The sequence below is a fragment of the Tenebrio molitor genome, chromosome 8, assembly GCF_963966145.1.
Source record: "Tenebrio molitor chromosome 8, icTenMoli1.1, whole genome shotgun sequence".
NCBI classification, from domain to species: Eukaryota; Metazoa; Arthropoda; class Insecta; order Coleoptera; family Tenebrionidae; genus Tenebrio; species Tenebrio molitor.
Genome location: NC_091053.1, coordinates 6651493 through 6672428, shown reverse-complemented (window position 1 = coordinate 6672428; position 20936 = coordinate 6651493). Strand labels below are relative to the sequence as shown.

At 39.1% G+C, this 20936-nt stretch overlaps 1 protein-coding gene and 1 long non-coding RNA gene across 2 annotated transcripts in view; one reads left to right on the top strand and one right to left on the bottom strand.

Annotated features, from left to right (window-relative positions):
* The first annotated feature begins 1 nt into the window (after position 1).
* Positions 2-840, top strand: LOC138137486 (uncharacterized). The gene is made up of 2 exons (XR_011161755.1): positions 2-231; positions 291-840. It is a non-coding gene; the product is annotated as an uncharacterized lncRNA (long non-coding RNA).
* Positions 425-20936, bottom strand: part of CrebA (Cyclic-AMP response element binding protein A) — a 33039-nt gene continuing 12527 nt past the window's right edge. The window contains exons 2-6 of the mRNA XM_069056898.1: positions 7829-8027; positions 2282-2463; positions 1938-2231; positions 1740-1883; positions 425-1682 (exon numbers count right to left, since the gene is read on the bottom strand). Coding sequence (XP_068912999.1) covers positions 1476-1682; positions 1740-1883; positions 1938-2231; positions 2282-2463; positions 7829-8027 — 1026 coding nt within the window. The 3' untranslated portion in view covers positions 425-1475. The remainder of the gene's footprint in view (positions 1683-1739; positions 1884-1937; positions 2232-2281; positions 2464-7828; positions 8028-20936) is intronic.

Genomic DNA, 20936 nt, shown 5'->3' with positions numbered 1-20936 from the left:
ACGTTGGCTATGGTACAATGGTACACGTTACCAACTTCATCGGTTTGAATAGTGCAGCCAAAACGTACAAAATGGACCAAATTGTCTCTTCAACAGCCACAAAACACGAACCCCATCAAGATTTACGTCGCAAATCGAGTGTAACTAAGTTCCAAATCAGTCAACGAGTTTGCCGTAATTGCAACATTCAACCAAGATCGAACAGGTTATCTTCACAAGATGGCCAACAGGGTGAGTTTAGAAATTTAAATCTTTTAAAAGTATCTACTGATGTTAATTAACTTCGACAGAGATATCAAATTCTTATTTAAGATTGATTCGTTGTTGGTAAAGACTTGGGTTGTGGATTAGTTGTGGCGACTGGCGAAGTGAGGGCGCTAGTTACCGTCTCTGGTCCGGGGGTAGCAGGAATGGAGAGTCGTCGTGATTTCGGTTATTTTTATTTTATTTCAATCAAAACGTTACAGTAATAAACACTATTGGTACCCACAGTGCGATAAAAGCAAGACAATTTCATCATTAAAATGACAAAAACTAAAATACCCCGGAACGAGGAGTAAATTGCACACAAAACAATGTGTTAAAACAAATAATTACATACAATTGCATGAATAAGGCACCTGCCTTTAAGACAATAAATATAAAAATCATTTTTTAATAAAAAATGTTACTAAAAATAACGTCGCCTAATTAATACATTTTGGAACATATTCAATATATTATAGCTAAGTAATGTACACCGTTAACTCATACCTAAAACAGACGAGGAAACGTTTACAGAGCTATCTAACATACTTAAATAATAAAACCCACGATTATCTAGAGAAAGAAAAATAAAAACACTGCCCGGGTCTCGGAACCTCGGGAGTTGACGTAGCAGTGCGATTTAATCGATCAACTAACAAAATAAATCTATAAATCCATCTGTTTAACAATATAGTAATAGAACTCTGAAAAATGTAACATAGACTATATACAAAATATAAATGCAACTTCTGATAAGACAGTGAAGTAATTGCACACAATTTAGGCTAGAATGGAACGGTTTCAAATTTAAATAGTCAGTCTGATGGTATATAAGTAAAGCGAGCTTACCTAAGTATTACAACGCAAGATAAGTAAATAAGTTATGGTCCCGCATCAGCTCGAGTCAGAAATGTACAAAAATAAGTTCTTTGAAAGTCCACTTCCTGACACATACAGCGCGTTAAGGCACACATACCAGACTCATTTTATATACAAATAAGCTAATTAAGTACAATCTTGCATTCAACATGATATAAAAATATTTATATTATTTGAGCCGCGTTATAATTACACAATATTCATACCTTTGGTTTGTGGAATGTATATATAACAAAAAAAAAATTGTATTTTGCCGCCGCTGGAAGACATTCTCCTTACGAATAACAGCACACAAATCAACCGTTTTGTACTTTAGACTCCCGTTTGTCGTTGATTTAATTCGCGCTCGATTACTTCAGCTGTTTGATCAACTGCGGATGCGTCCGGGCGACGATCGCTTGCAGCTTTTGCAGCTGACTCAACAGGTTGCTGTTCGAATCCTCCAGACTCTCGATTTTGCTCCTGTAGTCGTTGTTCTCCGACACCAACAACTCCACTTTGCGCTCGAGCTGGTCCATGTATTCTTTTTTTTTCCTCCGGCTCTCTTGCGCCGAGATCTGCGACAGCGAGTTTGTTGTTATTTATGACGTCGGCGCCACCGCGACGACACTCACCTTGTTTTTGATCTTCCTCCGGATCTTCTTCAGCGACTTTTCCTCCGCTTTGGTCAGGGGGAGTCTCGTGGGGACGGGGTAGCCTTCGGCGATCAGCGTTCGCTTCTCTTCCTCGGTCAGGATCAAGGTCCCCGTTGATCCTTTCTGCAACGCAAATCCGATCGAGAATTTTTCTTTGAATTCGTTAAGGGTATTTACCGGTTGGCTGCTGATCAGGGGGGTGTGAATGGGTTGGCGGGTGCTGGTGTGGTGGCTGAGCATCACTCGGTTGGCGGCGCTCTTCCTGACGTTCGGCGAAGGCGGCTGCGATATGGTCGCGTTGTCCTCGCTGTCTTCGCTGCTGCTGCACGAGGGCGGAGTGGGTGGTAAGTGGAAGCCGCTGCCGGGCTCTATCTTGATGTTTAATTTCGGCACTTGTATCCTCTGAGGTATGACGGTGTGAGGGGAGCTTATCATGATATTCGTGTGTTTCAATATGGACTGGGCGTTTTTCTAAAAGTGCAACAATGTAAAAGTGGAGGTTCGAGTGGGGGCGGTTTTACCATGTCGACGTCGAAATGCAGTTCGCTGGTGTTCATAAAACTCGACTGCGGGGATGAGGGGCAGGAAGAATGGGTGCTGTCTGTCTCGCTGATCGGTTCATCTTTTATCGTTATCGCTTCTTTCGTCAGCCTTTCGCAGGCCGCGTTCAAGGGGATGGCGGGGAAGCATTCATCCTCCATTTCTGCAAAAAAAAAAATATGAACTAAATGAGGAAATGCTTTTTAATAAAAAAATTAATAAAGTTGTAATTTGTGCTATAAAGAATGTTATCCCTTTTTTTTTTCTTTTTTTTTTAACACTGTTTTCTCTATTTTGCACCTTTTATGCCTTGAAATAAAAAAAACAAAACTACGTTACACTAGACTCAGGGAATTTTGTATCTGTAGTGTAGTGGTTGGTACTGGTATTGACATTTGTCATTTGGGAACAAGGAGGTTTGGGAATGATGTATGGGAATGTGTTAAGCCGTAGATGTTAAGCTCAAAAGTCAAGAAAAACGACAGAAATTGTGGCCCCCTTGGGCTATGTGAAGTAATCGAGGGTACTTTTTAATAATCTACTTTGTAAGAAGTCACGGAAAGTTTACGAAAAAGAATTTATAAATTGAAAACATTGTGTAAATAAAATAAAGGTGTTTTTGTAATTTGCCTCCATTTTGATTCTCTAATAGACATATTAACGAACGCGACGTCATCATCTAGGATGTCCTTATAACCATTATTTCACGGAACATTTTACGAAAATTTTTAGGTTGGCAAAGCTTGATCCGTCATGCGTGTCAGTTTAAATTACAAAATGTGCAAAGAATTATTTATCAGGGTTTATCAGGCAACAAATTCGCGACCGTATTTTTGGCAATTTCACGTATTTCAGCCGGCGTACATGAAAGATCACATCTTCCATATTCGTGTTTTGTGACAGAATTTGGATAAAACAAAAGGCGACTTTGAAGACTTGATCAAATTTTCACTTTTAAAATTAAGACATTACCAACCGCCACAAAAATCCCTAAATCGAGGAAAGTAAACATTTTTGTTTAAAAACGGCTTAAAAAGGGCAAATTACAAAAAAGCTCGTTTCATAATACCTTGAAGCACTCATTCTTTAAAATAACTCGTGGCTACGCCACTCGTTTTTTAATCTTGAATTCGTGTTTCAAGACTGGTCTTATGAAACTTGTCTTTTAATATACTATTCAGGTTTGACAGTAGAATGTTAATGTGTGATGTTGCCACCCTTTCAAAATAAAATGTTCCTCATAGAAATGAAAGCAGTTAAGAGTTGCATGATAATTTCATTATAGACGCTAAATAAAAAATATACTGCGTGATGAGCAACAATTATTGTTTAGTTGGCAATACAAAATTTTTAACTTGAAATTGGCAACACTGTGAATTGGCCTTGCCAAACCCAAATAACCACCACCTGTTGAATTATGTTGGTGAAAACAAAATTACACTAAGTGTTTAATGGCGATTTTGATATTACTAGGATGCTAGACCAATCAAATCTAAGTGTACAGCGTTGCCGGTTGATTTTTTGGGTAGAATGCAGTGTTGGTGGTTATTTGGCTTTGGCAAAGACTATATTTCCGTTTGTTTTATGGTCATTATTGACAGCTGACATAAATTTCAAATTTAAACATCTTGGTTTTTGTAATCTTTTGTTGCTAATTGAAGTCATTTGGAGCAGCACCTTTCAATGAAATGCCTTTCCCTCACTCTAGCTTGTTTGTTTTTCAAAACTCCTCATTTTTCAATAAACCGTTGCTTCGTATCACAGATAATCTAATTTTCGGCGATCTAGCCAACAGAGACGCAAAAAACTCACCATAGTTTTATTGCCCACTCAAACAATAATTATTATTGCTCACGCGGTATAATACATTGTGAATTACGGTACGAATGTTATAAGAAGAATTTTTCGACTTCCCTAACTGGTAAACACACCTTTATTCACATTAGGTTAAGGTAGCTGCAATTTCCCTAACGATGTTGTAAATTTCTGGGGGATCGATGGCATGCACTGTTAATTTTCCTTTTTACAGTTACTTTAAAATTGAAGTGTTCATATTTTACTTAAATTTAGTGTAAAAAAAAAACACATTTAATACATGTATTATTTTTCCGATAAATGTGTTACTGTAATTTTTATTGACTAATAAATAATCATAATCAAACAGGGAAAATACAAATATCGGGTTGGCAGCTCTGTACGTCAAAAAGTTTAACATTTGTTATTTTATAAAAATATGCAAAAGTGTAAAATAAAACGTTTGGTCGGCCGGAAAGTCTAATACAAATGTCGTACGGTAGGTATTTTACAACGCTCAAACTAATCAGACACTCGGCTTCGCCATCGTGCGTGAAACCTAGTTTTCGCTGTAAAATAACCCTACCGTAGACTAATGTAAAAATAACTATTGTAGCACCCACGGATTTAGGGCACGACGAGCTTGCGGAAGTGCCATAAAGGACTAAGTGCTGCAAAATGCCTTATGAACGAGACATCATACACTATTGTTTCTATTTTGTGCCTTTTTCAATGAAAAAATCTCAGTTTTAAAATTTGGGGAATTTTATGGTGGTTGGTAACACAAATATTACAGTGGAACATTTGAAAGTTCAATTTGAAGTTATTCTTACAATATCATTTGTTTAGCGTGATTTGGCGTTTGGTATTTGATGTTTGACATTGAAAGTTACCAACCTTGAAAATGTAAATTGTACTGGTCTATTACAGCACTCAAATCAGCTATTAACGCACTCTTTTGAGTGTTGTAGCTTTGTTGTAAACTCAAAATAGAATATTTTTTTTAAGTCACCTTTGTGAGTACCTACACGTTTCTATTATTGTTTAATTCAAGATCACATTTTTCCTTGTAGTGAATTGAAACAAAGAAACGAAAGAAAAATAAATGAAGGTTGTTTTTTGTTTTCATAATGAAATGAAAATAATTTAAGTTTCTTTAACGGAAAAAATGAACTAATAAATCATTGTCAGACTTTTGAATCTTTACATTGAAGTTATTTACGTAACAAGTGGGATATCGACATTATTATCGCACGCACGAGACCGTAGGCCGAGTTTATGTAATCGCATAAATGCGATAATAATTTATGTGTCACGTGTTGAGCACAAAACCTTATCTACGACAGTTCAGAATGTTTTAAAGCCGTCACATTGTTATTTAGATACAAATTCTATTCAAAATCAACGTAGAAATATAGACACAGATTTTCAAATCATGAGAACGTCTTAGCAAAGACACAAACAGTAACATTTAGATTTTCGTTCTTGTAAAAGTTCGCGAAAAGAAAATGAATTTGTCGGACAAAGATCTGCCCAGAAAAAAAAAGTAGACAAAAACAGTTTCCTGCAATTGTTTTTCCTCAAAATGTTATTGTATAAATGTGGGTTTTCTAATACCGACAACTTCCTCTCAGTTTTTTTGTATTCGGCTAGGCAACCAAGAATACAGTCGTAGTCAACTGCCGCCAACCAAAATCGAAAAACTGGAAGACTGGACCAAGCAGCCGAAAACTTTTTGTCTACTTTTTTTTTGCATTTGACTGTATAAATAAGAACGCTAATCGTTATTTTAGTTTGAGTCTCTGAAAAATCACGAGTCAAATTAGTTTATTATTATTTAATCTCTTCCATTATTTATTTTACCGCACGGCGTGGGGTAAAGTAAGTCATTACTTATCTGAAATGAGTGAGATGAATACGATATATAGCACGGCTGTAGATAAAATTAATGAATTAGCAAAATAAATTACCTTGAACATTAAGAGCACGTGGACTTACTCACTACTTTCAATATCCGTCGTGGCGAAATCCTAAGACACCCCCTTTTCACCCATTGTATCGAATTTAAAATTTGTACTTTACCCCAATCGTAGTTCTGTTTGGTTCTCAATGTTTCTGGAACTGTCGATGTTTACGCAAGAAAAATTTGCATTACATCCTTACAAATATTCCTGACTTCAATTTACATAATAATGACATGCAAGAGATTTTTTTTCTGATGAGGCCTGGTTTCACCTTTCTGGTTTCGTTAATTCTCAAAATTACAGAACTTGGTATAATCCCCACAATGATATTGAGGTGCCATTGCATCCAATTAAAACTGGTATTCAGGTTGCAACATTCCGAAGGAGAATTGTTGACCCGATCTTCTTTAATGAAACCATTAACGTTCAAAGATACTAAAGACTCTTTCTTGAACCATTTGTAACTCAAGTGCATGACGTGGAACTAACAAACGGTTATTTCCAACAAGATTAAGCTACTGCTCACAAGACACGAACAACGATTAATTATTTAGAGGAGTTCTTCCCAGGTCGATTGATTGGATTGTGTCCAAACCGATCACCTGACTTGACTCCTCTTGATTTCCCCATTTAAAAAACGTAGCGTTTAGAAATTCGATTAACGATTTGCAAAAACTACAACACCCAGTTGAAGATGCCAAAGCAAATGTGGGACGAACTGAATTGCTGACTAATGTTTGTAATAATTTAAATGGAAGAGGTCGATGTTGTTTGCAGCAAGGTGAACATCATATCGAACATTTTCTTTAATCAGTTGTTTTTATAACGGGCCTTCAAATAAATTTATATTTAGAGCAACCTATGGAAATTCAATTGTTTGCAACATTTTTCCAGCTTAGAAAATGACACAAGAAACGTCTGACATTTTAACGAAATAAAATTAGGTTAGAAAATATTTTTAATTTTTCTAATGCATTCTCCCTATTCCCCCTCCACGGAATATGACAATATGAAATTGGGAAAAAGCTTACTATGTAACCTGTGTAACTCCGGAGAATAATTAGTTACCTACAAAAATTACTTTACACTGTTAACAAAATTAGAATGTCGCCTACGCCTACTCTAAATATATATTTATTTGAAGGCCCGATATGTTGCTTAAAAATTTTTCACGCCCCTCTGCTAAGAGCGTACGCCTATGTCTATTTTCAAACACGGAATTATCATCAGAATTACCAACATTTGCATTGGCAACACAAGAAAAAACGTCACAACCTTTTATAGTGACTTGGTAAATATCAACTAATAAATACCAAAAATGTACTTTTTATTAGGTCGCAATAATTGTCTAACCACATGTGCAAGCCATTCTGTCAATTTCTCTGTTTGGCAATTCGTTTCTAATTAGCAATTCTTGCCATTTGATATTTCTCTTGACGAAAAAAAGGGGACTTATTTGAGCCAATCTGAAATTCACTAACATCAACTTCACTAATTAATTTTTTCCTTATTTAAACTACATCGATAGAACAGGTGTTTTATTGCAATGTTTTTCGCATTTCTGTTTCTGACCTTGGTGCTAAGCCGCCAATTACTTACTTTAGGGTTCCCGATTATAAAAATTTCTAAAGTCACTTAAAGCAATAATCAATCACTTTGAAGATCTATACACTGCCGCCCGGAGATTTAACAAAATAAAATAAAATGATAGCGAAATAAAAACAATCTCAGTCTTGTGCTTCTGCGGATCTTCACAACCCCAACACTCACCGTCCAGCTTGTTGTGGGAGATGGGCGAGTCAGGCAAAGAATCCCCGTCCGACGCGAGACTGTACGAGTGTTCGGTCTTGATGGGCCTCGTCCCCAAGGCGGCGTCCGTCATCAGTCGGTCGTGGATGACGACGTCCTTCTCCATGTAATTCCACTCGACGTCGCCGGCGGCGTTCAAACGAAACACCTCGTGTATGGTCTGCAAGAAAACGGTGGCGAGTTAGACAACCAGCAATACATCACCGACCAGGGACTAGGCAACCGGCAATGCGCGGCGAAGAGTCAACGCTCTCCGCATTCTCCACGCTTGTGACCACCGAAACCTTCACCTTGCCTCCGCGACTCCTCCAATGTCAACGGAATTGAGGGGGGCCGAGATCGCGTTTTCTCACCGATTTCCCGTTACAGTTTTACATTCCATAAATCGAACGGGTGAGTAATCGTGGGCTGCGGTTCGTCAGGTTTTTCATTTTCACGTGGTGGCACAAGAAGTGCAGTACAGTTGTTTGCACGCGATCGGGGGAATCAAGGGCGGTTTGCGCTTTGCGGTGCCCAATAAATTAATAACTGGTACGTTTCATTTATGGTCAAAGACAATTTAACATTCGCGCGGTTATAAAATTCTTATCGATCCCACAATTCAATGGGTCATAAAACGCTCTGACTTATTTAACAACAATCGATTACCTCATTTTTTTCCTCCTACGTTGTACTTGTTGCAATAAGTACTTACAGTGTTATTATATCGGTCCGGAGTACATTCCGGTCCGTTTTAACGAACCACAAGAAACAGGAATATTACTGTGGTGCTTGAAAATCGTTTTCAAACACAATTATGACACACATTCGACATAATCGTCGATAAGGAGTGATAATTTTTTTATCGTGCGCTTTGAAAAATAAATGTGTCGTAAACTGGCACGAATTCCAAGTTAAATTGTTACGAGCGAATGCAGAGAATCCGGCGATTTCGTAACAGGTAAAGGGGGGAAGAGTCGTGATGGGATGTAACGCTTCATTGTTAGAGTTGCGGTTTGAGTCAATAAAAAAAACAATACGCCCACGTGTTGCATCATGTTTATCAGCACTCCAAGTACAAATAGAATCCACGGAGCTAATCAAATAAGTCGCTGATAATCCGTACAAATAGGTCTGACGGGAGCGCGATACCAATCTGGAAACGTGAAGGGTGCAGTTCGTTTCACGATAATCCGCACGACTCGAAGATCGTGTCGAATGGGGAAATTTTACAAACGATACAAATCAAACGAGCGTAACGCTTTCCCATTTTAACACTAGGAATATAATTGACTGACAGACTGAAAGATTTTCTTGGCCTCAGCTTTCCGGTAATTCTTGATTTTCGTCCGTTGCATTTTTTGTCCTTGGCCTTCAAGTTTATTATCGTTCTGTTTATTACGTTTTAGTTAGGTCGTATATTTTATTGTTGCAATTTGAAAAGAAAAAAAAAACAAACAAAACTTAATAATAACTCGCACTTGCACACAATACTGATCGTTTGAAGATAAGTCAAGGATTTTAACTGTAACTGTAGAATTTTAAAAAGTGGAAAAACTTGATTAGATGATTATGTTACAGCTGCCTTTTAAAGTTGTATTTTCTTTCATTTTATTTTTTGCATATTTATGTTGTATCGAGCTTTCGGAAAAAAAATGTGATTGAAACTCTCATTGGTTAGTTCTAAGACCTGTTTTTGCAAAAAAATCATATCGATGCTTGTTCGCTGAATAAATAATGACGTTTGACAGCTGGTAAAGTTAAGCCATGCGTCAACGGGAACAAAAGCTAGCGCCAGGCCATTTGGCCACTTTTTTTTTGAACGTTCGTTATTGCTTTACACCAAAGGAATTCTCATTCGCGAACGCCCTTTTGATATTTCTTGAAAACTTAATCAAGTTGTTCCTGACACGACACGTTACTTTTACAATACATTTATGGTTCTGTGAAATTTTATGTTTTTGTAAATACAGTGTTAAAACCAAGTCAAGTGTATCAAGTTTATCGATAAGAAAATAATTATGTATTCTGATTGTGAGTACATATACCATAAATCATTTATCTATAATGTGAATGTGACATTACAATGTCTAAAATGGATTCATTTAAAAAATTAAATGACATTTTATTGTTTAAATTATAGAGTGAGGATTAGAGAAAGTGGAAACATTTCAATATTTTATATAGTAGTGGTAAATTTTATTAATGGAATTCCAGTACCCACGGTACTTCTTACAATCCTATAGGTGTATAGGTGATTTGATCATCATTATACAGAGTGTCCCAAAAGTACCGCCTTTCCTTGAAGGTGTGTCATCTAGAAATGTTATGGAGTACTGAAAAATAGTTTAAAAAATTCAATATCTACTTCTACGGTGACTCGTGAATTGCCTGAGCGCGTTCACAGCAACATCGTTAAAAGAGCCAACGCATGTTTAGCCGCAAATGGGCAAAATTTTGAAAATTTATTTTAATAAAATAATTTTTGTTGAAGTGTTTGGTTGTTGTGTTACCTCTCAAGCTCATCAAAACGGTTGGCTCGGTATTCAATATGTAATACAATGCTATTGCGTATTTCTAGGTAGAGGTAATTCTCAGGTTACAGCGTTGCCTTTTTTATATTTAAAAATTGTGTATATTTCCTAAATGGAGGGTCAGGATTTTTTTTTAAACATTTTTCCAGCACTCTACTACATCCCTAAATGACGTACCTTCAATGAAAGGCGGTACTTTTGGGACACCTGTATTATCATTTTCTTCCGTAACAGTAGACATTAGTCTTCCTGCACGTAAATCGTGACTAAATGGAACCCTCTCAAACTTAAATTCATGGTACCAGTTGTAAACAGCTCTTTCAGAAGGTACTTACCAAAAGCAAAATGGTACCATTTGATGCGCTGTTCCGGTATCAGAAAACTTTTAATGAATCACGGTTCTTAAACATTTCTCTGGATAAATACAACACTAATTTTAAAAATTTGTATACAACTAACGGCAACAGGTACGGCAATCAAATTATAACTGTCAATGTTCAAAACAACAAGCATTTGTTTCACGGTCTATTTATTTCCGTAGAAGCAACTCGTATTATTATTTTGAAGAAATTTTCGGTGCAATGTAGGTGTTTTTAAATGTCAAGAAAACATGCCTAACTGAGCTTTCGCTCTGGAAGAGTAAAACTTTGAATAAAAATGGACCAAGACAGCGCCTTGGGGTACACCGGACATGAGACTAAACTAGCTAGAAAATATGTTTTGTCGAAGTAAGCACAGCAAGCACACAACAAATTAGTTTCTGAAGTATAACAGAACCTAGAGCTTGATGACGTATCAAGAGAATTCGTCTTGCAGAAACTGGAACACTGTACGAGTACTTTGTGTAGTGATGGAGCCGCCTGTGATCTCAGTGCACGTTACGCAACTCGTTACTTGTTATTTCGTTATGCAACGATTTTGATTAATTGCGAATCAACCTCGCGATTCGTCATTTTTCACAAAACTACTCCGTACATGTTCAAGGTCGCGATTCCGCAACACCCAACCCTCACGTGCACGATCGGTATGGTGGATGCGCCGGTCGAGCCGCACCACGCGGCCGGTCCGTTGACACCGCGCGTCTCCTCGTCGAATGTTAATTCGGACGGTCCGCGCCCATTTGTTGGGTTTTTTTCAAACCGCCCAGGACGATAAACCCATCAAACGAGAACATTCCCACACGGTCCGTGGTGAGTGAAAACTTCCGAAGAATTTATGTATTTCGAAAGACCCGAATGGGATATCGTTGGTTATTCGTCGTCGAGTTCCACCTGCGAACTGCATCAATTCAACAATGCACAATAGCGCAGCAGATTGCAAGGTCGTTGTGGAGGTGAGCCGAGCGACAAATGCCGGGTCGTCGTTATAAATCACGAATTTGCATGCACGCAACACTTTTAAAGAGGATTGCGGTTTACGTAAGAGGGAATTTATGTAGAGGAAGTGGTTGGTGACAAAGGAAAGTAAGTGGTCGCAAAGGAATAATAAAAACAGAAGAAAGAAAGAAAGAACAATCTTCAGAGAAACCTTCACAATGTACCCATTTCGAGTCTTTCTCTCGACGTACCAAGAATAGGACTACGAAGGTGGTGATATGGAGTGCTGTATTTGGAAGCAGGTCACACCTTTTGTCCCAACATCATGCATGTTACAAGATAATGCGCGTTCCCACACGATCAAAATTACATATATGGTGATGTCGGGAAACATTTCCGATTTAAACGCCAGATTTGTCTCCAATTGAACTCTCGTGGCATCCACACAGATTTGTGTAGTATTTTTCATCACGTTAGAATTTAATCCTTTACTTTTCTAATTGTTAGACTCGTTCTGCAAAAATGTCGATAAAATCTACCAACAATTTCCGGATTTACTATGAAACTCTGAATGATTCCAAAAGGGTTAATTAAAAAAATTCAGTTTTCGTGACACAAATCAGATAACAAAGTAATTGGCACAATTGCGGTTATCACTAATGACAATAGATTTTTTCATTAAAAACGAGCGTCTCCCGCAAGGATCTACTTTGTGTCCCATCTTTTCAACGAATTTTGGGAAACGAATGCGGTTTCTAAAATTTGATTGCATCTTTTTGTTGAAAACGGCATCGAAAGGATTGCTTTCGTCTTTGTAGAAGTTAAGTCGTTTGTTTTTCATTAATAAATTCCTAATTTGAATTTCGACGAAACTAACTCAGTGAGAAGCTCAAACCAGAAGAACTAGTTTAATTAGAAAGAATTTTGTGACGGTTGACTGCGTCGAAACCGAAAAATATTCGAGTGAGCTTGTCGGCTAGGTTAGTTCTTGGTTTAGCCGCCGGCGCTGCGAAAGTTGTCAAAATCGGTCGAAGCACTCTGCACGCTGTAAGATGTTATCATTTAGGATTTTAATTAGCTATAGTTTTCCTGTTGTAATTATTTTTTACACATTAGCGTGACAATGAAGAATTCGTTTCTTAGTCAATAAGCAAATACAATGACATTTTGTAAATGAGTGTTTAGAGGTAAAACTTTTGATAATGACTTCGACATAAATTTATACGATCCATTATGTCCCAAGAATAAACGATCCATAAATCTGAATTTCTACTAAACTGATCGACTTGGATGGATTTCAGATTTTCGATTATTTTGGTCCTGGTATGACATTTTCCACTTTCTACGTCGACTTTTTGAAAGATTTGAGCTCCATCCGCTCGCCGTCAGAAAAAGCCGTGAAAGTACCTCTGGTACTTTCATCTATTGTCGTGTCCAGAGTAACAATTTAACTGGTTTGTGTTGTCATTTGGCGCGGGACCGATCACCACAAACAATGCGATGCATAACGTTAATTGTTGCAAGGCAGTAAACAGTGAAGTACTGCAAGTTTACAGTTAAAAGAGTCGTTCCAACTGTTGCGCTGAGCTATGCGGACGTCGGCTACGAAACTATGACAAAAGAGTCGTTCAAGTAAAACGACCCTCTTCCGACATCACAATCGATGATGGTCCACTTTCTAAGATGGTGGGTAGCACCACGTGATCAATTAATGGTGGTACTATGTTGGTCGTTAATCAGACGGTTAAAAAATAGACAGACGAGAATAATTATGCAAACGGTCTGATTTATGGGGGGCACGGTCCCCATGCAAATTAATCGTTCGAATGTGGTCTTAAATTGTCCTATTGATATGTGGCCCCCCTCGGGCGCTTTATCGCGCTCGCGCCTCTATTGGCCGGCCAATGGAACCAGATTAAATAAATTTAAATATGTGGCGATGCCATTTATTGCCCAATTACCTACGGGTCGACGCACTGCCAAAGGAAAAGCGATGACAACATTATAATTTGTTCAAGTGATATAACGAAAAAACACCATCGCGTTAACTACGACAAATTAGTACCCGCCGGTAGCGTAACCTCAAACTTGACGAAATTTTCGGACGAGATAACCTTGGAAAGGTAATTGACGGAACGAAGAATAATCGTGCAAGACCCACGTTTGAATTTTAAATGGGCAAGGCGCTAATATTTTATTCAAACAGAATGAATTCGAATCGGAGCGGAGCGTTGTCGCTTCTACGAGCAATGTCATGTGATTGGTCAATATTGACAATTAGAAAAAGGCGGGAATTTTGAATACAAATATGTTGTATTGGATTATGGGAATAAGAGTGAATTTGGGAGCAGACTAGTTCCATCTGCAAGAGCAATTTTGGCGGTAAATTTAATTAGGAACCAGCTGACGTCACATTTCTGTGTTTGCACCAAACTTGACACTCCCAGCACTCTCCACAACCGAATCCATTAAACTGTTCGCAGTAGGTGGCTTTGAAATGAAATTAAACATGAATCAATTCGAATAGACCCGGTTGTGGTCTTCACATTCGATTTTGGCGGGAAATGGGTCACTTTCGAGCGATTTCCAGCATCTCCACCGTGGGCAGAGCCTGCGTCACCGTCGATAATTGAAACGAGCCGCCTCTGCTCTGCTTCGATTTACTCGAACATTTGCCCGTCACTTGTTTTCGTCGCGCCGCCAACCGCCGCCACGTCTGCTGGTTGTTTTTAGCACGACTCTAATCTAGTACGGCCTCCTTGACACCCCCGTGTGAGAGCTGTCACCCCTTAATATGCAGGGTCGGCTGTGCGTGGCGGCTCGTAAAATTGGGGGCGGCGAAGCTTAATCGAATTCGCCTCAAATCGAAAGATTTACGACGGGGCGTAAGCAGATTTATGAGAGGTGTTTTTTTTCGTAACGAGAAGGTCGAAGGTCTTCGATGTCAAATAAATATCTGAACAAACGGATGGGAATACATTAGCAGAAGATGAAGACAATAAAGATGGTAAAATGTGGATTTGGAAAGGTGTTTGAATAAATCAAAAATGAGAAGGGAAAGGTAATGGAAGGAGAGATGGATTGATTGCTGATGCTGTGGAAGCAAAGGCGATGGGGAAGATTCTGTGAAGAAAAAGACTTTCGCGAAAAAATTGTTGTGGTAGTACCTGTGTGGTGGTTCCTTTCTAACAGCTTTCGATGTCTTGGTACCACCACAACTGCAAGACTTGTAACTTGGTGCGATCATCGTAATTGTCGTTTGTTGTTTTGGGAGATGTTTTTTGCACCAGGTACTCGAGTGGTGGCGTGATCAGTATCCGGTGCGTACCATGGGCGAAAAAATCGCCTCGTACGCACAAACAACAGCCGAGTCCTTGGCCCGGGCTCGGCGTAATTCTTCGGATGTCAACAACCTGAATCTAGCTAGATGACCGCGCTTAGCACCGAATGGTCACGGCCGCGGTACCATCGCGAATCTGACACTTCTCGAAGGAAGGGAAAAAATCGAGGATGCCTTTCACGGAGACCGCCGCCTGCAAGATGTGCCATTGTGATAGTCTCCTGGACGTGGCGAGATCGTTTCATCGGGATGGATGACCGAGAGGTTTCGGCGTGCCTTTGCACGGTCCGATGCAAGTCAACGCGGATGCAAGACAGATTTTAGTGAGTCAGTCACAATTATTGAAACGAAACATTCCGCTAGGTGTACCGCAAGGCGGTGCTCTCGGACCCGGGTTGTTTCGCTTTGAAACAACAGACGGTCGAGGTCTTCCAGGATGCGGAAACGTGAACAAGTCGACTGGAGCCTCCATCGAAGTAAACAGGATCGTGAATATTAATGGATTCGGTTTTACATAATTCATTGATGTAGGCCTACGTAAGTGTTCCCCGAAGTGAACAGTTGAAAGTGTAGGGTTTCCCCTCGGCCCCATCACGCGCCAATCCTGTTTCCAACATGCAGCAGCATGACGAGACAGTGGCGTACCGGTGTCTAATTACGGTGATTAGGTGCCATCAATTTACACGCCCCTCTTTTGTGTAAATGTTATCTGGCGGAAGAATTTTCGGAATTTCGTGACGGACTCGGAAATTATTCATAGAAAGTCATCGATTCGTATGCTAAAACATTCCAGACGAGCCTTGACCGTTAATAATTGTACGGAGTGGAAGGGACACGAATCTACGAAAGATTTTCAACCGACAGTTATGTCACGGAGGATTTCTTGACGATTCCTTCTTGCTCTACACAAATTGGTAAATGTTGTTGTTTGTAGATCAGCGAAAAGATGAAAACCTTCAAAAAGGTGAGACTACTGCGTCAACAGAACTTCCTCTATAGTCCAATTTTTTTTAAATCAATTGTCAAAGTGTTGTCATGTTGGTATAAGCCACTGGTTATTTGATAGTTATTAGATTGGCAACGTAAAATGTCAACTGTATGTCAGTCATTTTGATGTGAAAGCGCTTGCGCTATTGAAGCCGCAATTACATTTAAATAAAAATACAAAGTTAAATGATTTTCCGAAAACAACAAGAAAAATTGGCTATGATTAGATTACGTGAAGAAATGCAGACAGAAAAACCGATCATGGTAATTTGCAGTAAAGATGCACACATCATATTCGAGGTATTTTCTTTTAATATATGGGTTCGTCACTGCGAGGAACTGATTAGAGAGGACTGGAAAAAATTGATGGGAAATCTACCAATTGAAGGCATTCTTCTTCCGCAGAATCATATTCGGAAGACGATTGGGGGTTAGATTCTGAAAATGAATAGGTAAACTGCTTATATAACCCATTAAATAAATTCCCATTTTCCTGTATATGTTTAGTTGCACTTTTCAGTGTCATTATCGTCGTCTTTATTTCTTGTCTTTTGGTATAAAATTTGCTTACACCTGAAACTTTTCTGACATTTGAAAATTACTGATATAACCTCAAACCTGATCTAGGGAGATTTTACGATAGAGGTGTCCCGAAACGAAAGGTTTTAGGGTGGTACAGCCTGGTCTTTGAGGGAATTTTGACATTGACAATTGATTTTAAAAAAAATGGACTATAGATTTGCAAAACCCTAATTTCTAACTCGTCGCGACAAGTACAACTGTCCAAGTTTGCAAGGCTCGAAACCACTGCTACCAACATCTAATCATGTCATAATACGATAATTGTAAAGTGTCTCGGCTATCATTTCTATCTCTGCACAATCTGCATAAATCTTATAGAAAGTGGTTTCGCAGATCGGCTCACTCTGATTTCTTAATACAAGCATGGTCAACAATTTTTTTTTTTGTGCACCAACCCAATTCTTGTCCACTCTAATCCCTCGCTTGGTTACAACTTCCTCACATAAAAAATAACATGTATTGTATTTTTTGTATTCGAGTCGCAGAATTCCAGTTGTGTATTATCATTCTTATCTGTTGCACATGACATTTACGCGCATTAAACCGTCACAATTGAGCCATATAATAATTTTTCAAATTACCTCCTGCCAGTGCAGTGTAAAGTAGCGCCTCCAACATTTTTTATAGATGCATAAAGACCGGATTCAAACAAAAGCAAGATTATGGAAAATATAGAAATATGAATAAGAAGTGGTAACTTCTCTGTAAATTTTATGGTGGTCTCTTTTCCTTTTCCAGTTTTCTAAACTGTTACTAAAAGGTACGATCAGTACTGTTGACGTTCTCTTGCATATTTGTTAAATTTCCGCCTTCTTTCACTCTAAATGCATGTAATTATTTCACATTTGTCCCAAAAATCTGATTTATATGTTTTTCTTAATATTTTTCCTTCGCCACTTAATTTTTCTTTTGTATAATACCAGTCGGAGAGGTTTTGGATTCTCTCATGGGCTGTGACCTTGGAAATATCTGTGCGAAGACGGATCGATAAAGCAGTGAAAAATCTGTAAATGAAAATTGAAAACGTTGACTACTTTATATGCAAAGACACGAGAGCGCTGATATGACTCATAGCCCATGAGAAAATCCAACACCTCTACCAGTAATGCGATTGTTATGCCTAGTATTATTTTTTAACTGTTATTTTTTCTCTGCGTCCTTTTATTTTCTTTTTATTTTCTAATCCGTCAATCCATTTCTTGGAAAATTATTTAATTTTATAATTATTTGACTTTAGTACCGTGGAATAAAGGTCAACCTTTGGTTTGGGACGTTACTGTCGTAGATACACTTGCAGACAGTTACGTATTGAAAACATCTGAAGTCTCAGGTTTTGCCGCTGAAATGGCTTGCAAACGCAAACATAACAAATATCGTTCAATTATTTCGTCAAACTACATATTTAAAGGTTTAGCCTTTGAAACCTTAGGCCCTTGGTGCAAAGAAACAATAGATTTCATTAATGTCATCGGAGACCGACTTATCGCGGAATCAGGGGATTCAAAATCTAAGAAATTCCTTTTTGAGAGGATTTCCCTTGCCATTCAACGTGGAAACGCTGCAAGCATTCGGGGCACTTTTCCAGATTCCGCATTATTATCGGAAATTTTCGCATTGTAAATTAAAAATGTTATTTTATGTTAAATTTTAATAAACAATTATAAAATTTTTAAAAAAATTGTCTTGAATCTTTTTCGACGACTTTTTGAATCCCACTTCTGTGTGTCACGATTATTTACATTATTGTTACTATTTCTGTTATTAGATGTTCATCCAGTAAATTTGATAGTTTTCCACTATTATAAAATGGCCGATTGTGCAAGTTCGAGAGTGAAATCCCGGTACCACCTGCATAAAATCAGGAACATAGCGTATATGACTGATGTGACGGAGAGGTCACACATGTGAGTCATTTGCCAACAATAGCCGCCACAAAGAATCTCTCAAAGATGATCAAATCATCCGCCATCGTCGTCCTTGTTTCGATGCAACTAACGTATCCCCGTCCTCATTATTTTGATGATGAGAAACACGACTCGAGTGATGCAACCGAGTCGTTCCACTCTAGATGCACAAAACAGACCTCCAGTGGGAGAACCATTCAGAGAAAAACCCCAACAACTATGACTCCTCCCGGTTTTTACCATATTTTTATATGACCGCGCTGCCACTGGTTCGGATCGTGATCGGGTACAACATACAAGTGACCTTTAATTTTTCCATATCGAGCTTTATCTTGTACAAATAGAGATCGGTTCGGTTTGCACTTTTACCATCCACACTGTCAGCTAGACGATTTCCTGGCGTTTGCCTCCTCTTCCAAGGTCGTACCGGCACCGCTCTGGGCGACCTTTCAGCAGATGAGCAAAGGAAGCGTTGTGCAACGAGCGATTTTTTCCCTGGTTTTATCAAATGGTGTTATTTTTTAAATCGCGTTTCCGTCGCTTTTTTTTCGCCGGCAAGGCCGCGCAATTTGCAACAGTACCACGGGTACGCACGCCAATGGGTGAAAGGCTGAATTACGCCAACCTATTAATCTCGCCATACCAAGAAAGTAAAGGTCAATGGCTCCGTGCCGGCATGCGAGGAAAAAAATCGCGAAAAATTTCGTTTCGGGATGATGATGATGGTACTACTTTCGAGATGCGGTACCGATCGATACGAAACGTGACGCTCGTCAAGAATGTTATTACATTAAGGTAATTACCGGTGCGGGACCGGAAATGAGGCACCGAGCTATGTTTTGCAACAACTTCCGCAAGCAATTTTTCGAATGAATCGCAGATTTTTTTCGAAAAAAAATATACACAAACACTGTCAAGGATGCAATTAGTGTACCGATCGAAAATAAGTATCGAAAAGTGTCGGAAACAATTGAAATGAATAGTCGACGGCCTTCCACTACGTTCTCTAGCTTTCTACTCGGTACCCTGTCTAAGGCCGGTTTCACCATGACCAAATACAGTCTGGACACCCTCGTCTTTCTTTCTTTCACTGGTTTCTTCCAAATGACGTGGTGGGGACAGAACAGTACTATGACAAAACGAAAGTACCCAAGACTATGTTTTTGAAAGTCTTGAAGGCGCCTACTCGACAAAGTGATCACTATCGATAATGGACTATGGGAGACATGCAAAATTCCATCGATGAATGGTCGTAATGAGTTTGTAATGGGTTCGGAGTCCTTGTCATCAATGGAATGCAAGTACCGTTGAAGACAGAACCGAGTCACGTTAACGTAGCCAGCGTCGCCGGAAATAAATTTATGAATGGGATTGATTCCCAACAGAACGGAGATGCAGACGTTTCAGTACCAAGTAGTACTGTACGGAAATACCAGTTGTAAAGCAAGGTTGAAAACTGGTCAGTTGACATAAATCGTTACGTTGTGGACTTTAATATTACCGTCATCATGAAGACTCTTTTGGGAGACGATAATGGCAATCGAGCAAAGCGCTTGTCCATCTCCGTCACGCCACTGGTGCACCGAAAGACAAAGTTGCAAAAGAACATGTTGCAAACCGAAGTAGGAAATACGGTTGCATGAAACAATACGGCATTGTTTCCGTCTCCTCCTTCAACAATGTCTTGTTTTCCTTCCTCCGATTTATAAACATGGGACGCCACATGTCGTCCGATTCGCACGAGTTGCACGAAAAATCTGGCATTTTTTTTTAATGAAACCAGTGACGTCAGTTGATCCGAGTACCACGTGCACTCTTGCCCATGTAAATGTTAACAGCTGCCAGCAAATTACAGTTGAGAGTACTACATGTGGACCAATTGCGGGATGTAAGACAATCACGCGCAGATTTAAGTGCGAAAAGGAGGTCAAAGAGGAGTTTGCGCTGCTGTCAAGATTTAACTTTTGATAGGAACGACATTAAAACAAATAACAATGATATTTCGCTGGATACTTGAGTGTGGAGTGTAGTGAAGATTCGCGATTGTGCATCGGCCATTTGTCGACAAGGCAAGCAAAATTGAACATTTCTTAATTCGACTGGATTAGAGCCGATTAGCACGAGTTGCGGCTGCAGTAGCGCCTGTCTGGCAAATGGCCGACGCACGACCTTGAAGCTTCAATCACCTGCGAAAGCTTCCCGACAGCCGAAAGACTTCCAATTAAAGTAATCTTATCGACTTCCTCTTGTCGAAAAATCGGTTTCCGCTCGATACCTGTCCGACCGGAAGCGTCAGTACGCATTGATTGATAGATCGTTTCGTCGCCGCCCCCGTCCAGGACCGTACTCCACCCGAATTAGTGGTTCGTCGCTAACACCGGCCGCTAATCGTCGGTCAGGGTCGTTCAACTTGTTCCGTTGGTCAAA